Here is a 23,458-nt window from a genome sequence, read left to right as displayed (position 1 = left end):
ATGGTAAGTTCATCCCCATGTGTATGCAATCTGTCTGTCCATCTCTAAAGGTTTTAGGCAGAATATGAGTTGGTTCTGGAATATCAATTGAAAGATAGGAATAAACTTCTCACATTACTGAACAGCATATAACACATGGCATACTAAATATGTTCAAGTGCCTTCTGAGGGTAGGTATCCAGGCAGCTCATGCTAACGAGGGTTTGTAACCACAGGAAAAGATGACTTCTTAATTTTTCTGTAATTTCTTTTTTCTCTAAAACAAGCATAGGAAATCACATGCAGAGAATGACATATAGTGCAAGACTAGGACTGCACAGTTGACGACATAGAAGGCAGGATATGCACAAGGTGGGATACAAAACTCACCTGATATGAGCAAAGTTTATGATACGAGATTCATCACTGCAATCTCGAGTTTTTTAGTTGCAAATGTATCTAAACTTCATGTCCCGCGTAATGCAATGTAACCAGGGGAATAGTAGATCAACCACCAAAAAGTAAAACTTTAAGTAACAATTGTGCAGCTTTTGGAAAGATGTACAATGCAGTTCAAAAAGCTTTGGAGCTCAAGGCAAGAATAATTAGAAACATTCATGGCATGCATGATGAGCAAAGCCAGACTAGGTTATCATCATCATCTCTTTTGACTATAAAATATATGAATCTGCCAGAAATTTAATAGTCCCTATAACACCATAATGTTCTCCAAAAGGTTTTGCCTGTAACAAAATACCTTTAGTCTTTCTTCTCAGCAAATGCATTTTTAAATGTATGATAAAGAAAAAACAGTTCTGATCCCATTTTGAATACAAAGCCTTGCAAATAAACAAAAAATGATACTTAAATCCATAGAGATTTCCTTAAAGTGGATGAAGCAAGCAAATAATTTTAAGTAAAGCAGTTTTAATATTATTTGAGGCTACTTGTACTACACAGAATACTGTCCTGTCTTTGATACAGACATATGCTAATGTGTACTTATTGGCACCAGTTTAAATAGGATAAGTCAGGAATAAGGCTACCACAGTACGCCATCTCCTTAAGTACTTCTCTGAGATGGCTGTAGTGGCAGTTTTTCCAATTATAGTTCTGTTGCTTAGTGCATTTGGGCTACAATTCTGCATATTGCTGTTACAGTTTTGAAATACAGAAGAGATTACATGAGATTGCACTAACAGTCTGACAAAAGCCACTGAAATTCAGAGTTAAGAATGCTGGAAGGCTCATCCACAGGAGAAAATACAGGAGTTAGTGAGTTGCGTTTCCCAGTACGCATTCACATCAAAGTGATTTAAACACAGAGTATTTTATAGGGTTGGTTGGTTGTCTTTTAGTATTGCATACTTTACCAAGGTTATCAGCTGACCTGTGACCACACTATTTAAAACTAACTGAATACTGACATAGGTGAGGACAGATGGAGAAAACACACTAAAAATGCTTATGTTTGTCTAATATGAACATATTGCATCATTTAATGAATTTCAAAAAGAACCCAAAGCAACTTACTGTCTTGAGGGAAACACGGTTATTCTTATCTCATGCACAAAAGAAATTAATTGGTCTGACCGCAATGAGAGGTAAAAGTGATTCTCTATCAGTGTGTTTTTAATGAATATCACACACAGTGCAGATGTATAAATCAGAGCACAACTTCAGCTTCATGCTCTTCACTCCATTTTACTTACCATCAGTTCCTATTTCACTTTTAAGGTCAGTACAAGACTGGAAAAGACACAAGAAAAGAGAGTATTGAAGAATACTTCTTAAATCATTAGTTGTTTGTCATTTTAATGGTGTTAGACTTTAGCAAATTTATGAGGCATAAACTAGTTAGCTTTACAACGTCCAAATACTGTTAGTCTTAGAAGACTGCTCATTTGAAGCCTGTGCTTTCCACTCAATTTACAAACTGCCCCTATTTCCTTAGGCTGATGATGTAACTGCCTTATTTGCAGTATCTTGGTCAGGATACAAATACAGCGGACTCTGTGATGAATTTGCTCTTGGAGGTGGTTGTGTACTAGTCAGTCTTTCAGAATTTCCTGGAGAATTCTCCCTCCACCTTGGACTTGCCTGCTCCTGAGACACTTCCCACACAGATGGGCATGGGGAGGTAAAATTCATGGTGGATCGTGAGAGGTAGTTCTCCTGAAGACCTTCTTCTTGGAGGCATCTGTTCGAAAGCACTTCTTTTTCTTTGGAGTTTCGCCATTTCATCCTTCGATTCTGAAACCAAATTTTCACCTGTTTGCAAGTTAATGAAAGTTTATCATTCTTTTCTTTAAACAACTTTGCCCTAACAAGATTTTTTTTCTTTCCATCCCGTTAGTTTCATATTCCTTCCTTATTCATTGTTGTAGTAGATCCAGTAAAGGCGACTAATTGACATTATCTGAGGATTTTCCCACCACTATTTGCTACAGCTGGGCCAAATACTCTCCTTGACTTTCACCATCTCAAACAGGTGATTATTTGGCTTAGAATGGAAAAAAAGGACAGCTCAGTGGCTAGGGATAGAGCAATTTCCTATAGCAACATCCTTCTAGACAGAAAAGGATTCTCAGACTAAATTAGCATTGTCATTAACAAAACTAAGTGAGGTATTACTGGCAATGTGAAGCCTTCTATTTAAAAGAGGGTCTAAGAACTATGTCCTATTCACAAGCATAGCTAAAAACAGCTTGGCCACACAACTTCAAAAAATGTGTTATTACATATGACATAGTAGTGAGGATTTAAAGACATTTTGTCTGCCTGACTACAGTTTTCCAGGATTGCCTAGAATCCATGTGCTTTTGAGACAAAACCCATTTTTCAAAAACCTCAAGTTGCAAAGCTTGATCATGAGCGTTCAAAGATATTTATGAAATGCTGGTAAAAGCTTGGGGAAATATACATCTAGGAACTGGTTTTACATAAAGAGAAGAAATGGTGGGGGGATCAAATTATTCAGATTGTGTTCTATTTTCTCTTAAATATTTGCATTAATTCTAGTATTCAGATACTTAACATGAAGACAAAGGGGATATGCTTTCAAAGGTTTGAGAATCAATGCCTTAGATGGCAGGTGCTGTTCCTCCAGCACAACTGGTCAGAAAATTGAAGTAACCTTCATGGCAACTGCTCTTCCTCTCGTGAGGAAAAAAAACCCCAAAACATTGATATCATCTGGTCTATCATTATAATGAAATTATTTTCCTGTAGTGGTAGTTGATATCTATGTGTCATTCCATTATTTTCTACCCCCCCAGACTCTCTTGAATATCAAGAACGCAGAAGAAAAACTCAAGGAGACAACTGTAGTATTGGAAATTTGACTGCATATTGGGAAATTTTTACACAGCACACTGGTGAGTGCAATTGCACGTTTTCATTGAAATAGTTTATCCTGCAGAGATTACAGCTCTGTTCATCACACTGAAAAGAACCACACTCTGCTTCTTCTTCTGTTTATAGTTGCCGTGCTTGCGATGGAGTCAGAGTCAGTCAGGTTGCAAGGAACCACTACAGACCACAAGATCTAACCTCCTGCACAAAGTGGAGCCAACTGCAAAGTTAGACCAAATTGCTGAGGGCCTTATCAAGTTCTGATAATCTCCAAAGATAAAGCTGATGAGAGTTCCCATCACCATACCCAGGCTTTTCTGACCCTTGGACAGCTTCTGCCATACCTATCTTAAGCACTTTCACTCTTGCTGCATGCAAAGAAATAAAATTGTACTTTCACTCTCTCACTCTTTCAGCTGTACTCCAGAGATCCGCATCTACTCTGACACCTTCAGAATCCCACCTGCCAGCGGCTACCATGTTCATTTTCTGCTGTTACATGCCATCACAAACATTTTTTCCAGTATCTTTCAGGTTTTGTGCTTTTCAAGCCAGGCATTTTTCCTTTGTTTTTATCTGCAGCTAGGTCAGGCCCCTGAGATCTGGCTACTGCCACTCAGCACCACCATTAACCTGCTTGTTCAGTTAGAACAGCTCACTGGAGCTATTAGACTCTCAGCTAAACTCTGAAGTCCTGCAGTAGGCCAACTCAGACTCAGGTGAAAAATGCCATGAAATGTGAATTGTTAAGTAAAGTGGGAGCATTTTAGAAGGTCACCCTGCAAAATTTTCCTTCTACAGTTTCTCTCAGCTCTGAGCATCTCTTTCCTTGTGCAGTTAAGCTTTCTGTAAGGATGGTTGCCTGTCTCTTGGGGCAGAACGGTTTCAGACCAGGTGCTGTTGATTGCACTGTCACTAGTTGTTCATCTGCAAGTGCAAATGGTGCGCAGAGGAATGCAGGAGGGCTCTATGCTCTGCTGTTTTCTGCCTGGATCACTGCCTATCAGGCAGTGAGATGGAGCATAGCTCCCTACCCCAAAGCTCCCGAGGGAGCTCTGTCAGACAGCAAAATGGGAGTTGGAAATGAAATGCAGAGGTTGTGTTTCTCCCACTTTGTGTGAAAATGGAGCAATCAACTTTTGAATATACACCTTTAGGAAATAAACCAGGAAGCTCTTCAAACATTTGTTGGTTAAAACTGCCATTGATATACTGAGGTCTTTGCTCAGTGAAGAAGCTCAGGGCTGCCCCTGTGCTGTTCAATTTTCCTCCTTCAAAGCCATTTTAAAGATTTTTTTCCTCAAAAAGACAGAAAGTCACAGATGTTCTGTCATTCCTTACCTGCGACTCCTTTAGACCCAGGTTAATGGCCAGTTTCTTCCTGTCTGTTTTACTAATATACTTCTGCTTCTGAAATGTTTTCTCCAAAGCTTTCCTCTGGTCTTCGGAAAAGACAGCTCTTCTTAATATACCTCTCCGGGCTTTGGAGTTAGACTCCTGGGTCAGAAGAGGCAGCACACTTTCCTCTCCTAGTAGAAATGGATGAGAGTTTCACATAATATCTAACACATACCAGAAAAATATTAAGTGCTGTTCATTATAATGCTAGCAGACTACTGTGCCACTTTTGATTTGTTGGTGTTGTAAGTGTGTTGTAATACTTCAGTCATGTTCATTAAGGACTAAATCCTCACTTGGATCTAGAGGTGTTGTCAGTGATCAAGAGTCTCTCCTTGACATGGTAAAAAGTAAATCAGATGAGTTCATAGAGGAACACTAACACAGGGCCCATGCTACTACAAAATTCAAATATAGTCAGGGAGAAACTTCTCCACTTTCCTTTAACTGTCATCATCACTGAGTAAACTGCAGTAAGTTTTCTAGGAGTTATTTTCTCTTTGTGTGAAATGTAGAACCAGATAAAAGTGGTCTGTAATACTGATTCTAAGAAACTAAACAGGCTTTCTTTACTTTTGTTTACTAATGAAAGGCTTTCAGAGTGAACTGTTTCTCAGAAAAATCCCTGGCCATTCACTTACTTATTCTGGAAACCACAGCAATTTCTTTATTAGAGGATTTGAGGAGTACTTGGACTTACTCCTTTCAACCTGGCTTCTAATCCTTTGACATCTCGTAGCAAGTCTTGGGAGGGCAATTTTCAATGAGTCCAATCACATTCCCCTTGAATCATGCCTAGAGGGAACCCAACCCTGGAAAACAGCCTCAAAGCTGGGGGACAGAGCTGCAGTGGAGAAGTAGAAGTGTTCGCATTGTCCCTTCATTGGCCTCACAAAGAGCACAGAAACCCCAAATCCAGATAATCTCTTGCCTTCCTCACACCCAATAAAGCCTAAAGCCATAGTGCTTTCCCATGATCACTCTCCCCTAGGAGGTGGTGTACAGGGAGCAGTCCCTGGTGAGGTTTGGTATGCCTCCAGCACTCCTAGCTTCCCCAAATGCTCACCCAGGGAGCAATACCAGAGGCCAGTTGAATAGGGCCTGTCACCAAGCACTGGATGTGATAATTGCATGGGGCAGGTGCAAGCAGGTCAGGAAAGAGCTGCACTTGAACTCAGAAACCTGTGTCATGGCTCAATAGCCACTGATACCTACGATCTTTCTGTAGGAGGGCAGCCACAAAGGTGGCTTTGGTTTGTATCAAGCACAATTCAGACTCTAAAGCTGTCCTCCTCTTGTCCACCTTACCATGTACATGGGCCAAGATTGCCATCCTAGTTTATAGTTTGAGCAGCTGTAAAGGTGTGCTGCTGTTCAATTTCTATTAAGGATCTGCTCATTTTCATATCGAAGCCAATGGCAAACTCCCCATGTAAAGAAGATTCTCTAGAAGATTGCACATTTTTTCATTAAAAAGTGTCTATTCTAGTCAGCTGTAACAGGGGGCGGGGGGATTAAACACATTTGTTCAATAGATATTAGGCTCTTGAAAGTACTAATTAAATCCAGATACAGCTTCCACAAACTGTTCCTTGGGGCTACACCACATTTCAACTTCTGTATATTATACGTATATACACATGGGCATGCGTATCTTTAAACACCCACAGAGAAACAAACATACATATACAGAGGATATTGTAGAACTGTGTATGTATAATGATGAGAAACTGAAGTGCATATGTGCATGTCTTGCAAAGTTCACTAAATACTTTTGTGGTGCATGTGTGACTGATTTGATATTACATACATTACCACTGTATCCTGCCTCTAGCTGTGACCAGTAGAGGAAGAATATCAGAAGAAACTGAGCAAGTGTACAATGATCCTTCCCTAAAATACACTGTCCCTGTGAAACATAACTAATTTAGGGACCACTGCATTCTGCTAGACATGCCTTTCTTGAATTTTTCTACACTTTTAAGAACCCATCTTTCTATTTGTCCCTCATAACAGCCTGTGACATAAAGTAATTATGATGATTTAAAATGTTACAGTATAAGTAAGTCTGAATTTATATGGATGTATTTCAATTTTCAAAATTATATCTGAGATTGGATACAAAAATCATAACCTACTGGTTACTGTCCTAATACTTATTACATAGTGAGACACAGTCAGACTCCATCCAAACCAAAATAAATTATCGGCAGAACAAAAGTCAAAATGCCACAATGGAGGTTTCTGCAAAGGGCAAGCCAGGTTCTTATTTCTCCGAGGAGTGCATAGGCCCCTCACAAACTCCACCCCAAGCTTCCATCCTGCCCACGAAGCTGTGGGCAAATACTGGCCCTTCTTCAAGCATATTTTCTCTCCTTCTTGCTCAAATTTGGTGAATTTAGGTACCTTTTTCCAAGTTGTCTGCAAGGAGTTTCTGATGAATCATCAGCCATTCTCAAGTTTACTGGAAGGTACAGTCTGACAGCAGAAGAGCTGGTACCTTCTCTCATCCCCACCGCAGGACAAGAGACACCAGCGAGGGAAGAGGCGTAACAGGGTTGGTCCTTGTCTCCTGGCCTGCATCCCACAATGGAGTTGTCAGCCAAGGACAGAGGACGTCAGATTATGTGACCCCTTAAAATTTGTCTTGCCTGGCTGATTGTTAACAGTCAATCAGCAAAGAAACAACCTCCTGCTGGAGCTCTGAGGTGCCAATTAATTCCCGTACAGGCAGTATGTTAGGGTACAACTTAACACCTGTATTAGACTGACTTAATAGTGAACAATCTACACACTCTAAGGTACAGTATGTGACTCATTTTAGAAGATTAACTAAAAATTTAATGATGAGCAGAATGCTCACAAGCATTAACAAACAGCCACTGGGTCAAAAAATTTGAAACTCACCCCCCAGCTGACTAGACTAGAGAATGTTTTTAACACCCCATATTCCAAAATGCATTCCAACTGCTCACACAAAAACTAAATTTTGGGTTCTGGGTTAAAGGATTTTTCAGTATGGATGGATAGACAGTTGTTCATACATTTCAACAATTCCATCAAAATGAAATAAGTCAGTTTGCAGCCTCTTGCTCTGAACACGCATCAAAAGGTTTAGTGTTCTGCTGACATAAATGTGAATCTGTTACCAACTATTTCCTATGTTGCTGGTTTGATTTTTGCTTTGCTTTAGGTTTTTTTAAGTCTTTCCTTTGTATCCTAATATATAGTGATAAATGTCCTCTTAATCTGTGGAACAATCTCCATTTGCCTTCATGGCAGAGACCACCTTGAAGGAGCAAGTAAAAGCTTTAGTCATGGTTTCCATTTTTTCATTTGAATTCAATACATTCTAGTTAAATGGACAATTAATAGGTCACTTCCAAAATAGTAGTGTATCAGTCCTGGTTAATAAACAATCCCCACAGTTGATAATGGGCCTATGTATTCAGCAAGTCCCTGTATACACTCAGCTCATCCACTAAATCCCTTTTCAGGTAGACAGGGTTATATGGGAAGATGAGCTAGAACGAGTCTATAAAAGTCAGTTTCATTCACTGCTTTATTTTTCAGTCAAGTGCTTTAAATGGTGTCCAGAAAATCTCTTGGAATGTGAGACAGGAGAAAAGACTGGCACATAGAGTATTGCTTTATGGTCATACAAAAGGGCAAGTGACCCTTGCCCAGGCCTTTTCAACGTGAAATGGTTCCTAAAGTTCATCTGCACAGTGAAAAATTGTGGCGAGGTCGCGTGTGGATGAGTAAAGTGAAAGTGGTGATTGGTCATGGTGCTGTCAGCCATTGTGGGAGAGCTGGGGCCATGTAAAACGCTCTGTGGGAAAGTGTCAGCCCCCTAAAGAGGTGCTCAGAAACTTGCAGCTCATTAAACTGCCAGCATTTGCTGCCTCACTTGTCAAGAATCATTCAACTTAGCAACTGCCCTTCTGAAACATTCATAAAACACATGCACGTAGTCAGGAAGGGTTTGAATGCAACTTTGATAAAAAAGTATATGCTAGAGCACGCATAAACTCCAATTTTCATTTGGACTTGACACACAATTTGTGCTTTTTCTCCGTTTTGAAAGACGAGGAAATCTTTCTTCCATTTGTATTCCTGAGCCAATAAACACATAAAATCATGAAGGTCCATTCTTACACTATGGCACGCAAACTTCCCAATCAAGGTTAAATTTAGATTTGGATTAAATGGAAGTGTGTTCCAGGTCTTAATCCTGAATGTATAGTGTATACCCGTCAAACTTCTCTTCAACTTACTTCTTCAGGTTTTCACATTATAATCAAAAAAGAAAAACAAATTAAACATGTGCATGCATTTGACTGCTACAACAAGAATGACTGTTTTATTTAAATAATGCTAGGGCTTCCTGAATCATAATTTATCCCTAACAGACATTAAAATGCAGCATTCATTTTAAGATCTTTCAGCTCTTTTCTTTTCTGATTTGCAAGTGTTTACTGACACAGATTTTTAAAAGAGTTACTGATTTTAAAGAATCTTTTCTAGCAAACTGAAAACAAGGAGCTTTCCTAGGTTAGCTCTGTCTGGGTGTCTCAATGCCATTAGAAACCTCTCACAATTGCTCAGTGTACTTAAGTTTGATAAATCTTTGGAAACCCTCTGAATAGGATTGCTGTGATTTTACTAAGGAATTAGCTGCTGCCATTGCATCACCAATTAGTTTTCCAGAACACATTAAATCCTGCTGCTTTGGTTTACAGAATAACTCAAGCATTACTGATGAAGCATAAAAACTTACTTGGAAAAGCAGTGGGGGATGCAGGGTGCTGACAGGACCCACCACAGCATGCTGAGTAGAATGGCGGGGCTCGGAGAAAAAAGTGTTTGGAAAGAGCTGCAAAGAAAGCATAGATCTAATTGATTAGCCATTGAGCTTAGGTGATATTCACAACAACAGTCCTCCAAAAAGACAGTGTGTAAAGTCCTGCCCCAAAAGGTTTTTTTCCTTTTTTCAAGATGGTGATATTTTTAAGGCAAACAATGATAAACCACGTAATTACTCTTTAATTTAGCAAAGTTATTTTACATGTGTAGCTTAACTATAATATGCAAAACTCTCAATATATTTATCATAAGAATGAAACTCTGCAGATTTGAAATTTAATTCTGTAATTGCTATAAATACGGGAGTTTTCGCCTAAATATTGGGATTGAACATGTTGTTTCAATAATATATTGTTGAAATAATGAGTATAATGCATTGGAAAAAGTTATTTTAAATAACTCTAGTAAGCATGATATCATAGAAAAACAGAATCTTAAAGTGAATCCTATCTCTTCCACTTGTACTCCAATGCTGTCATTAGTATGAACCAATAAGGTATTCAATAAATAAGAAACTTTGATGAATGGATTATATAAAATTCAGTGAGATGATCCAGCTGAGCTCTACAGGCACTAACTACAGGGCCTGATTCTGCTATCCTGACGGTAAACTCATTCTTGATGGGAAAGTGCTTTAAATTTAAATAAACCACTTGCTGAAGAAGAGTCTGCTTAATACAATTAAAAATTGCAAAATTAAGCCACAGAATTAGATATTTGATAAAATTTCTATAGAATCTTTGAATCAATAATCAAAAGTCTCTGTTATGTCTAAAAAGTGCTTCCACATCTTAGAAAGTCTTCATCATCTAATAATCCCTTAATTTTTTTCTATAAAGCTCATGGGCTTTTCCATTAATCTTTATTACCTCTTAATTTCTGCTTGTTTTTTCTATAAAGCTCATGGGCTTTTCCATTAATCTTTATTACCTCTTAATTTCTGCTTGCACTCAGCTATGAAACTTGGAATATTTTTTCTTTTTGAAAATAGATACATCATGCTGGCTAGAACTGTACGCTTGTAAAATGCGATCAGCATCAAAATGTTTATGTCGCTTTGCTGTTTTGGTTTAATGGCTCTAGACCCTGTATAGTTTGTCCAAATCTCTAGAAATAACCTAATTTAAAAAAAAAAAAAAAAAAGTAACTGCATACTTAGATTAAAAAAAAAAAAGAAATCAATGAACAGGATGAAAGATAGATAAATAGATAAGTGTATCTAAGCCATGTTGTTAATTTTTAAAGGTTTTTCAACTGGAATTAAAAATAAAGACCACTCTAAATTAGGTTTCCGATTAGGGCATCGTAATAAGTTTTCTGACTGTTAAATCTGCTGATCTTCCAAAGCAATAACCTACTGCTGTAGAAGCCTAACTACACATTTTTAAAATATTTACCTCTATTTTTTATCTGAATTCATATAACCTTAGTGAAAATTTCACCTGTAATTACAAGTTGATAAACATTTTACTGCTAGAGCTTTTCATTGACACTGGTGTTTCTAATGAAATATAAATATACTCCAAAAGGAAATAATTGCCTACATTTGAGGTGTATGCTTGCAAAACATTTACAGAAAGGAATGATTTACATCAGGCAGTAGTATTCTAAAGCTTCTCTTCCACACAAGACCATCAAATGTGGAACTGTGTCCTAAGGAGCTTAGAACAGTCAAGAATGTGCAGCCAAGTATTACCTTTCTTACATACGCAAGGGGCTTCCATGCAACTAGTAGGGTGTATAAATTGGAAAGGATTTAACTAACTGAAGAAGCACAGGAGATGAAGAAGGTAAAGATATGCCAGATAATTTCAGCCATCCTCCTGAACATGAGAACTTGTTCTTGACAATATCTTTTACTTGCTGCTAATGTTTTTATATGCTGCAGTTTCCAAACTCCCAGGTGAAGAGCTTTTCCTCCCTTCCTTGGGAGCCATATTCCTCATGCCATTATCAAGTTTCCCTCACAATCAGGTAAAACTTTCCACTGCTAAAAATACAACTTGGTATACAGAAAGTGACATACTCAATTCTTTTCCTTCCTTTTCACGTGTTTTAAATATTCCTTGGCTGCATAACGCCCTATTCCCTTTAATCATTGCTCCAGCACCTTATTCATGCCACGTGATTTTTGTCAGACGTGTTGGCCTGTCCTTGATATTCCCTGTTATTGTTTCCTAATTCTCTACAGTTCCTTGCTCTTTTTTGATAATGATATGTGATACAGCCAGGACATATTTGGGTAAATCAGAATTGAATAAGCTATTGCTTCAGACAGATAGCATGCTCCTGCAAATAAAGATAGAGGAATAGGAAAAGATAAGTTTTCTCCATTCACTAAATCTCTCAACAAGCAAGCTGCCAGCACAAAGGTCAGGAGATGGATCAGGGTCAAAACTTGAGACATTTTGCTTAAGGGAACTCCAAACAAGCCACATATTTCCACGGATATTGCTGGCAATGACTTAATGCTCTAGCACAGCACCATAATGCAAACAGTAGAGATCTTGGCACTAATTCTGCTCAAGTTGATGGAAATCATGCTTCTGGCTTTCTTTGGCATTTTATTTAACTCTCTCGACCAATTGCTGTCTTTTCTGCCTGCATGGTGCATATCCCTTTAAGGCAGAACATTTGCTTAAGAAACAATATGCAGGTGATATCCTCATATAGCTCTGAACCAAGTGGTTCCTGAGACCACTTCTCAAGACTGATTTATTCTAGATCCTGTGGAATGAACAATGGCATTATGTCTCCCTACGCCTATAGCCAATGCGTATGTCATTTATAAACTTCTTTAATGTGCTCAACTACACTGATGCACAAGCGAATTCTACATTAAGTATACCAAACCACATCCCCAGGTCATGTCTGTTGCACTCAAACCAATGTGTTCCAGTTACACAGAGTTACACCAGTAAAAAAATCTGACATAATACAGGGATAGTCAACTCTACCTTGGGAGCTCTATGTAGAGAAAAATGTTAATGCTTCAACCTAACACATCCAAATATATTTTTTATCTTTGACAGAAACAACAGAGAATGTTCACTGCATTAAATGGCTTCCACTGTCTGCATGAAACTGCATTAACAGAATGAAAATTGCTCAGAGAAAAAGGATATATTTAATGTATATGTATTTCAGACTTACACTGTATTTCAGACTCACATTGTGATTGTACCTGTAGGAATGACACAATACCTATCAGTGCTGAGGACAATATACAGAAAGCATTGCCTATGCTTCTATTTTCTGTTCACAAATATCATGGTCACTCCACCAATATTTGTTGGTCAAGCCATCTGAAGCAAACATTGTTTGCTGTTCACATAAGGCTGAAAATTGCTGAAATGTCAGAATATTAGTTCGGTATTTATCAGCCAGAATGAAGTACACAGTAATCAAAAATTAGCTGTTGCTTCCAGCCACGTGGAGTACACATTAACCAGGGGCCAAATCCTAATAATTTGTATTCAGGATACTTAATTCTTTTTCTGCTTTGCATTCCCATTTCATAAAAACTGAGATTGTGTGGAACACAAGTCAGACTTTACAGGTTTAGCTTCACAGATGCATGAAAATGAAATGAAAATGAAATATTAGAGTATGGTATAAGTGCCTTCTGGCACTCCAAAAATTGTACTATATGCTTTAAAAGAAAATGTATTGGGTCATAAATATAAAAGGATGAAATATCTAAAATTAAATAAAAAAATGATTTTTATTTTTTCACAAAAGATAAATTCTTTTGACACTGTTGCTGCATGCAAAATGTTAGTAATGCTCATTTACATTCAGCTTTGAGAATAAAAAGCATTTTACAGACAATAAAATGATACTAAACATGCAAATGGACCTCAAGCTCATCTAGTGCTAAAACTCAGAGATTAGTTCAGATACCTATATTTTTAAATATACTGCCAACTCTGAAGATATTCTAAATTCAAAAGCCCTCCCATACTAAAAAGTCATGTCAACAGTGAGACCAGAAGTTTTCCTTCTAACTATCCACCATTTTGAGGGTAGGGTTCCTAAGTACAATTCAGTTAAAACACATATGTAATTTTAAAATGGCTTATTATTAAAGACACTGTTTGCTTTTCCTAATGTTAGTGCTGTGAAATGACTCAGGAAATAGTGTAGGCCATTAGCCAGCAGGAAAGGGGGAAGAGGTGAAGGAAAAATGGCTACTGAGGAAAAGTGAACTGATGTTAAACTTCCGGTATTAGCCATACAGGGCTCCTTCACTGCACATGCTGTTAATTTGTTGGGGTTTTTTTAAAGCTAATTGATGAAAGTGTGGTATAAATCTGTGAAGAGAGCTGAAACACCTCCAAAGAAAGATTCAGAACGCTGCCTAGAGCCATCTAACAAGGAACAGACAGACATCAAGCTGCATGAACGTTTTAATTCTCCAAGTATTGCTAAATCCGCATGAACTGCCTTCCACAGTGATGCCCAGGCTTCAGCCCTGGCAGGCAAATTAAAAGTATTATCAGTAAAATGATCCCATTTCATCCAAGAATCTTGGATAGTTTGTGACCATGAAGTTGCCACAAGTAACCTGCAATTTCCTGGCTACATCCATTCTTGGCAATGATTCAAGCAGGCTTTTGCAAAGCTGCAGAAAAGTTGCATGTCATGAAAACAGTCTAGCAGCAGCTCTGCCAGGTTAGTGGTCCAGCTGAGCCACATGGCACCATTTCTGCTCCTGAACCACAGGCCCTGGGCCCCACAACAAACCATGGCTCTGTCCCCAGCAGTTACTGTGTTTAGAGTGCAATGTTCCAGCAGCAGTTGTGCACCCCCAAAACATTTCAGCCAGCTGAAGGGGAGCCCCTGGCCATGAGAAGGAAGCAACAGTCACTGCTATATCCCACCAAAGGCAGTCACCACCACATGGACCTGGCAAAACTTACTGCAAGAGCCTGTGGTACAGCATCTCTCAGAGCTGGCCTTCCTACACTCCCAGTCTATTCACTTCCCATTCATTCTGGTAAAACACAACTGCATGAATGCTCAAACCAAAAGGGCAGACCAAAGCAGCATACACAGATCAGTTTTAAAATATTGGCAAGCATTCACAGAAAGGGTTTTGAAGTTCTAAATATGTATTTTTTAATCCTACACAAAAGGTGGATGTGAGAAGTGGGCTTGCACTTTTATGGTGGGTCTCGGTGGGGTTCAAAAATTAGCATAGTTGTCACACCAAAATGGGCTTGAAATATGCTAACAGCATGATGATCATCATTTCCTTACATCTATAGTGATGCAGTGGCTGACAGAGACACGCTGCAGATTAGCTAAGATCATGTGAATCACCATCAATTTTCAGAGGCATTGTTCACACACTCTATTATTAGGGCATGATTTGCTGTACCTGTTTTTCTCTGCCTGAGGAAACACGGGTGCCTCAGGCTGGTGACAATATATGGTCAGATTTCACCTCTGTGACAACCCAAAGCAACAACCAAACCCCACACCATTTGCCAAAGACTCCATGAGTCTCCTGGTGTCAGCAGTAAAAGTGGCTTCCACCCTCTCTATGCCTTGTACACAGCCTTGCTATTAAGAAAGATGGGGATCTGGAAAGGTGTGGATTACCAGCTTGGTCTTCAGCTTTGTCCTTGTTCTTCAAGATGCCCACATGCTAGTGTGCCTCAGCACCTTCTGCTTACCAGTTCTTGTCAAAAGGGGCATTACTGTCACTTCTCTGTCTAAAAGTTCAGTGCATTGTCTAAGCTCCTTGTCTGGGCCTCCTGCACAGTCAATGAGAAGAGATAAGTAGCTCTATATAATGATTCATCACCTTAAAATAGACGTCTAAGAAGATAAGTTGTGTCATCCTCTGGAGGCTTCTCTCTGTACTGACTATGGATTAGACAAGGTATTTAGACAACTAGATGATACAAGACACCTATTTTTTATTAAACAGCTGAATTACTATGACATTCCTCTTATCCTTCATAGGTAACATCAAAACAATACAATCATCTGTACAGCCATAAAGAAATGCTAAATTCTAAAATTCAGCCATAAATACACTAAAATTGTTTTATTTGATTTTCAGCATATTCCAGTTTAGAAATCTTTTCCTCAAGCAAGGCAAAGTTAGGGTCATATGCTGCAAGAGGACAATTCACTGGTTTTTCATTGTTGCAGACCTAATTCAAAATCTTACAATAGGCCAAAATGCACCATATATTCCAGTGGTATGCACTGATAAGCTAAGATTTCCTACCCGGATCAGTCTTGTTGTGTTATTGCCAGCTCCAACCAGACAAAGTCTCAAGATCAGCTCAACATTGTTAGAACGAAAAAATAACATTTTTTGAATATTTTTTTTTAAACACATGAGTCTTTTTACATTTGTACCAGGAAATAGTTTTTCAAGTTAAAATTCAAGATACTCACATAGGGACAAGATTCCAGGGGTGGGGACCTTAATGAACAACATCTAATTGCCCAACAGGAAGAGGTAAAATTCTCAACATACATACAAAATGCCTCAAGAGAATTATGTGCTATAACTTCAGAAAAAGGCAGCCTCGCAAGGGAAATTTTCATATGCTTTTCAGCAAAAGCAAAGGCCACTTCTCCAACATGATACTCACCTCAAAGAAACAGCCCAGGTTATTGAAAATATTTAGGTGCCTAACTTTATAAGGATCAGGGTCTATATATCTGACATCTGAAACAGCCTCCTACTGCTTTATATACCCACACTTGTTTTCATTTTGAAAAAATTACCTTCCCAATTCTGCTACGGGTCATGACTGACCACAAAAGTACCATTTAGAAAAATCAGAGTAGGAGTTATTTTGCAGAGCTGCATTATACAAGAATGCATAACACCTTTGGTGGACAATGGAGACAGAGAACTTGCCTTCCAAAATCCATGGGAATTTGTTAATGCAAAAAAAAAAAAAAAAAATCACAGCACAATGAAACCTGAAATCTGCACTCAAGTAGAGGACTTGCCTGACGAGATTAATCTTTATCACATTCATGTATTTTCTAAAAACATGACGAATATACTACAAGATTTCAGAAGACCAGCTCATTCTGCAGTACAAAATATATTTTACAGAAGTTAACTTGCTAACTGTAAGCATGATTGATTCCATAGTTTCCCCTCAGTGAATTGCTTTTCTACAAACCCCACCACTTGTCTTCCTAGTGCCGCTCTGAGATCTTCTGCCAGTGCTTAAATCTTACTAAGGACCAAACTCAGGATCCTCTTCCTTTCTCAGAGACGGCACAGCAAGAGTCGCCAGAGGCAAAAGCACTGTCCAGCCAATGCTCATACTCCCCACTGAGCCCAGACTGCCAGACTCGTGGCTGGGTTGGAGAGTAGCTGGCACTAGTCTAGCTCTGGCAACCTTACAATGAGGACAAAGATTTGTCCTTTAAAAGCCATTTTGCAGCCACTCTTAAGGTATGCTGGGCACCCCAAGCCGATTCTATTAAGTGACTCACAAAGTTAACTGGAAGAAGGAAAAGATGCTGCACACAGTCTGTGATTTCTGATACATACAGAAACTTCTCTGCCTCCAAAGACAAACTTTTAAAACAACAAAAGTGTCTCAGTGCTCCTGGCAATCAGAGCACAAGAAAAGATGCCAAATAGATCTCCTCATCCTAAAGAAACTTTCTATCCCCAAAAAACACGGCAAAACTGGAAAATCCTGAGACTTGTTAGTCAGCTTGTTGCCTCAGTGAGGGTAGCACTTTCCATAGACTAGTGCACGCCTAGAGGGAGTTGAGATAAAACACTTGGCTCTTTCCTGCCTTTTATTTTACTGAAAGTTAGTGTTACATGTCGCTTGAGGACACACTGGCTACCAGTGGGTTCGAAATCAATAATTAATAAGCATTTATTCACTAAGAGAGGGCCCAAAATGAAGGAAAAAAAATCACTTAATTTCAGTAATTAAAGTATCTCCTGGTTGTCATAAAGAAACACAAGAGGTTTTACTAAAAATGGGCAATAAGGTATATCGATTCAAATAAGAGTGTTGCAGGATAGAATTGCTGTGATCACCTGAGGGGGGAAAAACTGACACTGGTCCAAAGAGTTAGCCTGCAGAGGAAAGCTTGATTTTATTTCCCTGCAGTGCTGCTGGTTTTCTGTATTACCTTGGGCAAATCACCTGACTTCTTTTTGCTCCAGCTCCTCCTCCACACAGTAGAAATCTCTCCTATCTCGCTGGCATATTGTGATGATAAACGCATTAAAATGTAAAGTACTCAAATGTTACAGAAAGAAAAGCTACATCTATATCACAGAATGGATGGTTATTACTCTTAAGTCCAATTTATGTTTATGATATACTTGTTCTAACTGCTTTCTTTTGTATTATATATACTGTACTTTATTCTGCTCTATTGTATTCTGATGCTTTAGGCAAAAATCCCCTAAACTCAATTTTTCAGCAAGTTTTGCAATGGATGTATCTCACTGTTATGTTTATCTGTTTCACTGCACTTTTCAGTTTCCCTTCTCTGTTAATCTATCAAAATGCTAAGATTAAGGCAGAAAGCCAGATTCTTGCCACATATGACCATATTCATGGTCATACCACTCATGACCATACTCAGACTGTAAAGCACTTACTGTCATCCTTCTCCAGAGCAAATTACCTGAGAAGAGCAGAGATTTTCAAAAAACAATTTCCAGTAGCAGAGTAACTTTACTTTTCTCAAGCAGGTCACTCTGACCTGGTGTCAGTCATTACTTTTGGAAACCAAGTCACAAGGAAAGATGTGGACTTCTTTAAAGCACCTGTGCTACAACAGACTGCATCTCAGCATCCTCCAGATAATATTCCTATGTCAGAAAACACTGAGGAAAACTGACAAGTCTTCTAATTTATCCAAAAGATAAGGATAGGACTGGAGTACAAGGAGGGACCAAATCCCAGATTAGCGAGCAGAAATTGAGCGCTTGCTTCCTCCACACTTAAGAGTCCATTAGTTTGCTCAGAACTTTTATCTGGAGTTTCCTTTACCCTTTAAGTGGCAGCACGAGTATAAGCTGCATAGCTGTAATACGTTTCACTGGGAAATGCTGCTTTACAAGAACACATTTTAAAGTTTTTAGCCAGGTAGAACACAGTCTGGGCATCCAGTGTTTAAAAAGCAGAACCAGATTCTGCACTGCTTTAGCTAGTCAGGGCTACAAATACACAATGTATGCAAAGTTCTCACAAAGCAGAAGACAGCATTATGCATTTATTTTATCAAGGCAAAAGGTCTTAAAAAAGAAGAATCAGGCCCATAACGCACAGGTTAGTTCAGTGAAACAGAAACCCAGCGCTTACCACGCCTGCTGAAGGTGGTGCACCCAGTTCAGTGTTCCATCGTCAGCACTGGGGCTTCAGAGTAAGGTGCAAAAAAGCCTGTGGGAATCTCAAGCTGGCATAAACTGGCATACTATTGCAGAAGGCAAGTGTATTTATCATATAGCAATAATGCTCCTTCTGCTTTTCCTTCTTAAGTTTTATGTAACACACTGCTTGTTCATGCGGTTGTACTCTTAAGTCAAGATAAGCTAAATTAATTTTAAAAATGTATAATTTGATTACATTTAACTTTTAAAAACTGGTGTAATGATGAAAAGGGATTATTTTAATATTTTACAGACAACATAAAGGTATTTATTTCAAGCCCACTCATTAGCTGATATATCTAGGATGTGACTCTAAGTACTTATCCAGTTTTCCATTTAGGGTAATTTTGGAGAAGAACTCAAAATACACATGCAGATAAGCACTTGAAATGGTCTAACTAAATCCTTTGAAACCTATAAATTATGGGACTGGAAACTTGCTGATAAAACTCTGCTGCTGAGGACTTACAAAGGGAAAAGCTACCATGATCAGACAGAACAGACCAAGAGTGCCATCCCACCCGGTCTCCTTTGCCGTCATGGATAAGAGTTTCCCAGTTTACAGAAAGAATACAGGATTTTAATTTTTTAGCACTTTTATGATGTGTTAAAAGTTACCCTAAAATGGAGTACTTTCTTCATGTCTTTCCTTGGTAGGTGTTGTGGATACATGTCGGTTTTGGAAATGTAAAAAGGGTCAGCTTACTCAGTTCAGTCCCTGGTGTGATTTTATATTCCTTCCTTTCTGAGAACTTTTGGTGACCTCACCAGAATTTGGGACTACATGAGCAATACTGATTACTGATTCCAAAAATTCTGATATTTTTTCAATTCTCTTTTCTATAGCTTTTTTTTTTTTTAATTTTAAAACCCCTGGATTATGTCAAACTAGTTTTTTAAAGCACTGTTAATCCCTGCATGATCTATAAACCACTTGCTAGTTCGGAAAGATTAAAAAAAACTATTGCTTTATCATGTTTTATCATGCTTTATCATGTCTTATTAAAGACTTAGACCAAGATTTTCCAAAATGTCATGTGATTTGGGGTCTCCAAGTAGGAAACAGTTTATTCCTCAAAAAACTTACAAAATCAGTGAAAACTCACAAAAATCAGTAAATTAAAATACCCTACCTAGTACAAATTCCTTCTTTAAAATACCTTCACTAGTCCCTGAAGGCTAAAATTCTTATTCTGACAAAACACTTTTGCCCTATCACTGCATAAACAAGAAACATAACACACAGCTTGACCACCCCAGCTGTACTCACAAATGCAAGTGTCCAGTCTGAATGGTTCCCCCAGCGTACATCTAGAGAGAAGAGACTCCTTAGAAACCACAAAATCTGGCTCAGCAGAACAGTCCCAATCTAATTTGCATTTATTAAAGTTCAGACACCTAAGGACCCTCATCACTTTAAGACATGTAAATCTGATCAGAATCAACAGACCCCTGTCAGAATATATACATCTTTGTTGTACATCTTTTACATTCGCAGAAGACTTTTTTTTCTGAGTGCATAATGCACGAGAAAACCTAGTATTTCTCAGTGCTCAAATATAAGACCCTGGTGCTTTTGCCCAAAGCTCCCTCTGAAATCCCTGGGAGTTGTGGGATCAGAAGAAACATAGAACCGGACGCCAAATCACTAGGCAGACTGGCCACACTTTGCTAAATTCACGAGTACCACTGTAGGCCAAACAAAGAAAGAACTAATCCTGGAAGCAAGCATTTGAAAAATGCGGCATTCAGGAACTTCTGTAATACTTAGAAAAAGTTCACCTATAGCGTTGAGTGCTGGGGCATCTGCTATCTCCCCTTTTACATGTGCTCTGTACACATAATGTAGCATTTTCTCTAGGACTTTTTCAGGGGGGGAAGGATATGCACCTAATTTCAGAAAGATGATACTCGTCCCGTTTCCTGGCCTGGCCTATAGTTGGTTAAAATAAATATGTTTAAACAACTGATATGCTTAAGATAACACAGTAGCTGAGGTCTGGAATAGTCAGAAATGTTAATGCACACTTCTTTGACTCTCTCCTGTCTACCGTTAAAGTACATCATGTTAAAGGATCAAAAACTGGTTTGGAATTTGCAGAACAGTTTGTAGGATTTAACTGAGGCAAGATTATGCTTGAAAACTACTGTTATTAATTCTGTTTCTAAAATGAGCCTTTTGGTTTCACACCTTAAAGCCTTATTTCAATAAATATGATTCTGCTTGTCTGATTTTCATTTTAAGTACATTTAAAACTGAATTAGTATAAAAAAAATTCTGAAAACACAAGACTGAAATAAATTGATATAACAGAAAGATAAAATACAGTATACATGGTGACTCTAATACCGAACTTTATGAATTAACTTGAATTCAACTTCAATCAGTTCCACGACTGACAGAAGTGCACATTCCCAAAAATCCTTTAAAACGTTAATGCCCAGGCAAAATATATTTACATGAAAATCGGCACATTCAAGATGCAAAACCCGTTTTGTAGAACTATTTGTTTCCAACCCGACGATACAGCTTCCTGCGGGCCTGTTCGATAGAAAGTGGCAGCCAGCCCCCGCGACAGCAACACCGTGGGCAGGCTGGGTCGCCCGAGAACTGGTCAAACCGGCACAAGTGCACATCTCTCACCACCCAGTAAAGCGCTGGCTTTTACTTTAACACCGGACCGAATGGCTAATTACAGACCTTTTACACAGCTTTAAAGCTCCCCCCCCCCACCCCCCCGATTTTGTCAAAACTTCCAGGAAATTGTCTGCTTTGCTTGAATTAAGTTTCCTTTTGGTAGGAAGAGCCCGGTCCTTTGCCCCTTGCTGTCCCCCAAAGACGGGGCACTCGGGGAGGGGCTGCAACCGCTACCGAGGGGGACGGGACGGCTCGTCTTTCTCCCAAAACTAGGAATTTCTGAGCTTCCCCGGGCGCCTGTTGGCGATGAAGCTCCTTTACCGTCCCTTCAGGCTGCGAAGAACTAGCAGAGCTGAAAGCACCGCGATTAAGGGCAGTTAAAAGCACTTGTCCCTGCCAGCACAGGGCTTTGCCGCACTCACGACGCCCACAGGTGCGCCGGCCCGCGCAGTTTAAAGCCGCCGTCCCGGCTGCCCTCACGGCCGGCCGCTCGCCCGCTCCTCGGGCTCCCATCGCCAGCGGCAGGGCGAGATCCTCCGCCGGAGCCTCGCCGGCAGCACCCCGCCGCGGGGAGGGGGGCACGGCGTCCCGCCGCCAGGCTCCTCGGAGCGGCCCCGGGAGGGGACCGGCCGCGTCTCTCCCTGCCACCGTCCCCCCGCGAAGCCCCTTCTGTGCCGCCTCGCCGGCGGTGGGACGCGGGAAGGGGCCGGCGCTCACCTGTGGCTGCCGGCGGGAAGACGCCGCCTCTCTCTGCCGCCGGAGCCCGCGCTGGCAGGCGGCCGCCGTCCGCCGCGGAGGGGTTAAGCACTTGAAAAGCCCATCTTGTCGAGTAGGGACCCCCTGAGGGGCTGATTTGTTCCGCCGCAGGGCACAGCTTGAGGGGGACGGGGCTGGCGGGGAGGGGACGGAGCTGGGCAGGGCTCGGCGGCGCCCCGGCCCGCAGCAAGTTCTCGATGAGGAAACTTTTGCCCAGGTTGCCGAAGCCCGGCGCCGCCGGCAGGTTGAGGAGAGCCGAGGAGCCCACCAGGTCCCAGTACAGGGCGCTGGGCAGCATAGCGTTTACCCCCCCTCGCCCGGCCCGGCCCGACCCAGCCCAGCCCGGCCGCCGCGGCCCCTCACTGGGCTGGGACGGGGCGCCGGGCTATGGGGCCGGGCGGGCTTGCGGGGCGCCTCCCCGAGGGCTGAGGGGAACGGAGCGGAGAGCTCAGCGGGGCTGTCCGTGGAGACGCGGCGCGCCTCTTCGCCGGGCTGGAAGGTGTGTCCAAGCGCATTCATTATGTCAGCCGGGGACGGGGAGTGATGGACGCGGCCAACAATGCCGCCTTGCCCAGCAGCCCCCACCCCCGGGGGAAGGGGGGTAGGGCGGGGAGCTGAGCGGCCCCGGCCGCGTCCTGGCGCGGAGGTGACTGTCCCGCTTTAACCGCCCGCCCCCCTTCCCGGGCCCGCCGCCATGTCGGGAGGCCGGGGGCGCCCCGGGCGCCCCCGGCCTCCCGACATGGCGGCGGGCCCGCGCCTCCCGGCGCGGGGCTGCACCTGTGTGGAGGGGAAGGGAAAGGCCTCTGGCCTCCGTCCCGGCGGGGAGGTGGCTCCGGTGCTGGCCGCGGCGAGATCATGTCGACCTAATGATCCCATGAGGTAATGGGAAGATAGTCATTAGCTCACTCCCTCTGGGCATTTTTATCTGGCCTTTTTCTTTTTTTTTTTTTTACCCCCTTAGTTACCCCTACACACACACTCGCTGGATTTTCACCATTTGTCTTAATAAATCTGATTAAGATCAGCACAGCGCTGTTAATCATGTTTTCCGTGAGATGTGGGACAATGCTTTC

The 23,458-nt window shown here is 40.8% G+C and overlaps 1 protein-coding gene across 2 annotated transcripts; it reads right to left on the bottom strand.

Annotated features, from left to right (window-relative positions):
- Positions 1-406: 406 nt before the first annotated feature.
- On the bottom strand, positions 407-23,012 carry DBX2 (developing brain homeobox 2). Of its 2 annotated transcripts, none has more exons than XM_074825458.1 (4): positions 22,347-23,012; positions 9,512-9,607; positions 4,675-4,862; positions 407-2,250 (listed from the first exon to the last, which is right to left on the bottom strand). In XM_074825458.1, the coding sequence occupies exons 1-4, from the start codon at positions 22,681-22,683 to the stop codon at positions 1,930-1,932; spliced, it is 942 nt and encodes a 313-aa protein (XP_074681559.1). In that variant the 5' UTR covers positions 22,684-23,012; the 3' UTR covers positions 407-1,929. The 2 variants fall into 2 exon arrangements, with proteins under 2 accessions (XP_074681559.1, XP_074681560.1); XM_074825459.1 differs by having other exon boundaries at positions 407-2,232.
- Positions 23,013-23,458: the final 446 nt, after the last annotated feature.

This window comes from Strix aluco, chromosome 5 (genome assembly GCF_031877795.1).
Source record: "Strix aluco isolate bStrAlu1 chromosome 5, bStrAlu1.hap1, whole genome shotgun sequence".
Taxonomy (NCBI): domain Eukaryota; kingdom Metazoa; phylum Chordata; class Aves; order Strigiformes; family Strigidae; genus Strix; species Strix aluco.
This window is presented reverse-complemented; position numbering and strand designations above follow the sequence as displayed.

What these genes read in the sequence shown, in the direction of transcription:
- DBX2 (XM_074825458.1), bottom strand. Translation starts at nt 22,683, where the DNA reads ATGCTGCCCAGCGCCCTGTACTGGGACCTGGTGGGCTCCTCGGCTCTC. An exon ending in CTTCCCGCCGGCAGCCACAG is followed by an intron (nt 9,608 to 22,346) that starts GTGAGCGCCGGC and finishes CTTTCTTTGCAG; the next exon opens with CTCTTTCCAAACACTTTTTT. An exon ending in ATCCCCCACTGCTTTTCCAA is followed by an intron (nt 4,863 to 9,511) that starts GTAAGTTTTTAT and finishes CATTTCTACTAG; the next exon opens with GAGAGGAAAGTGTGCTGCCT.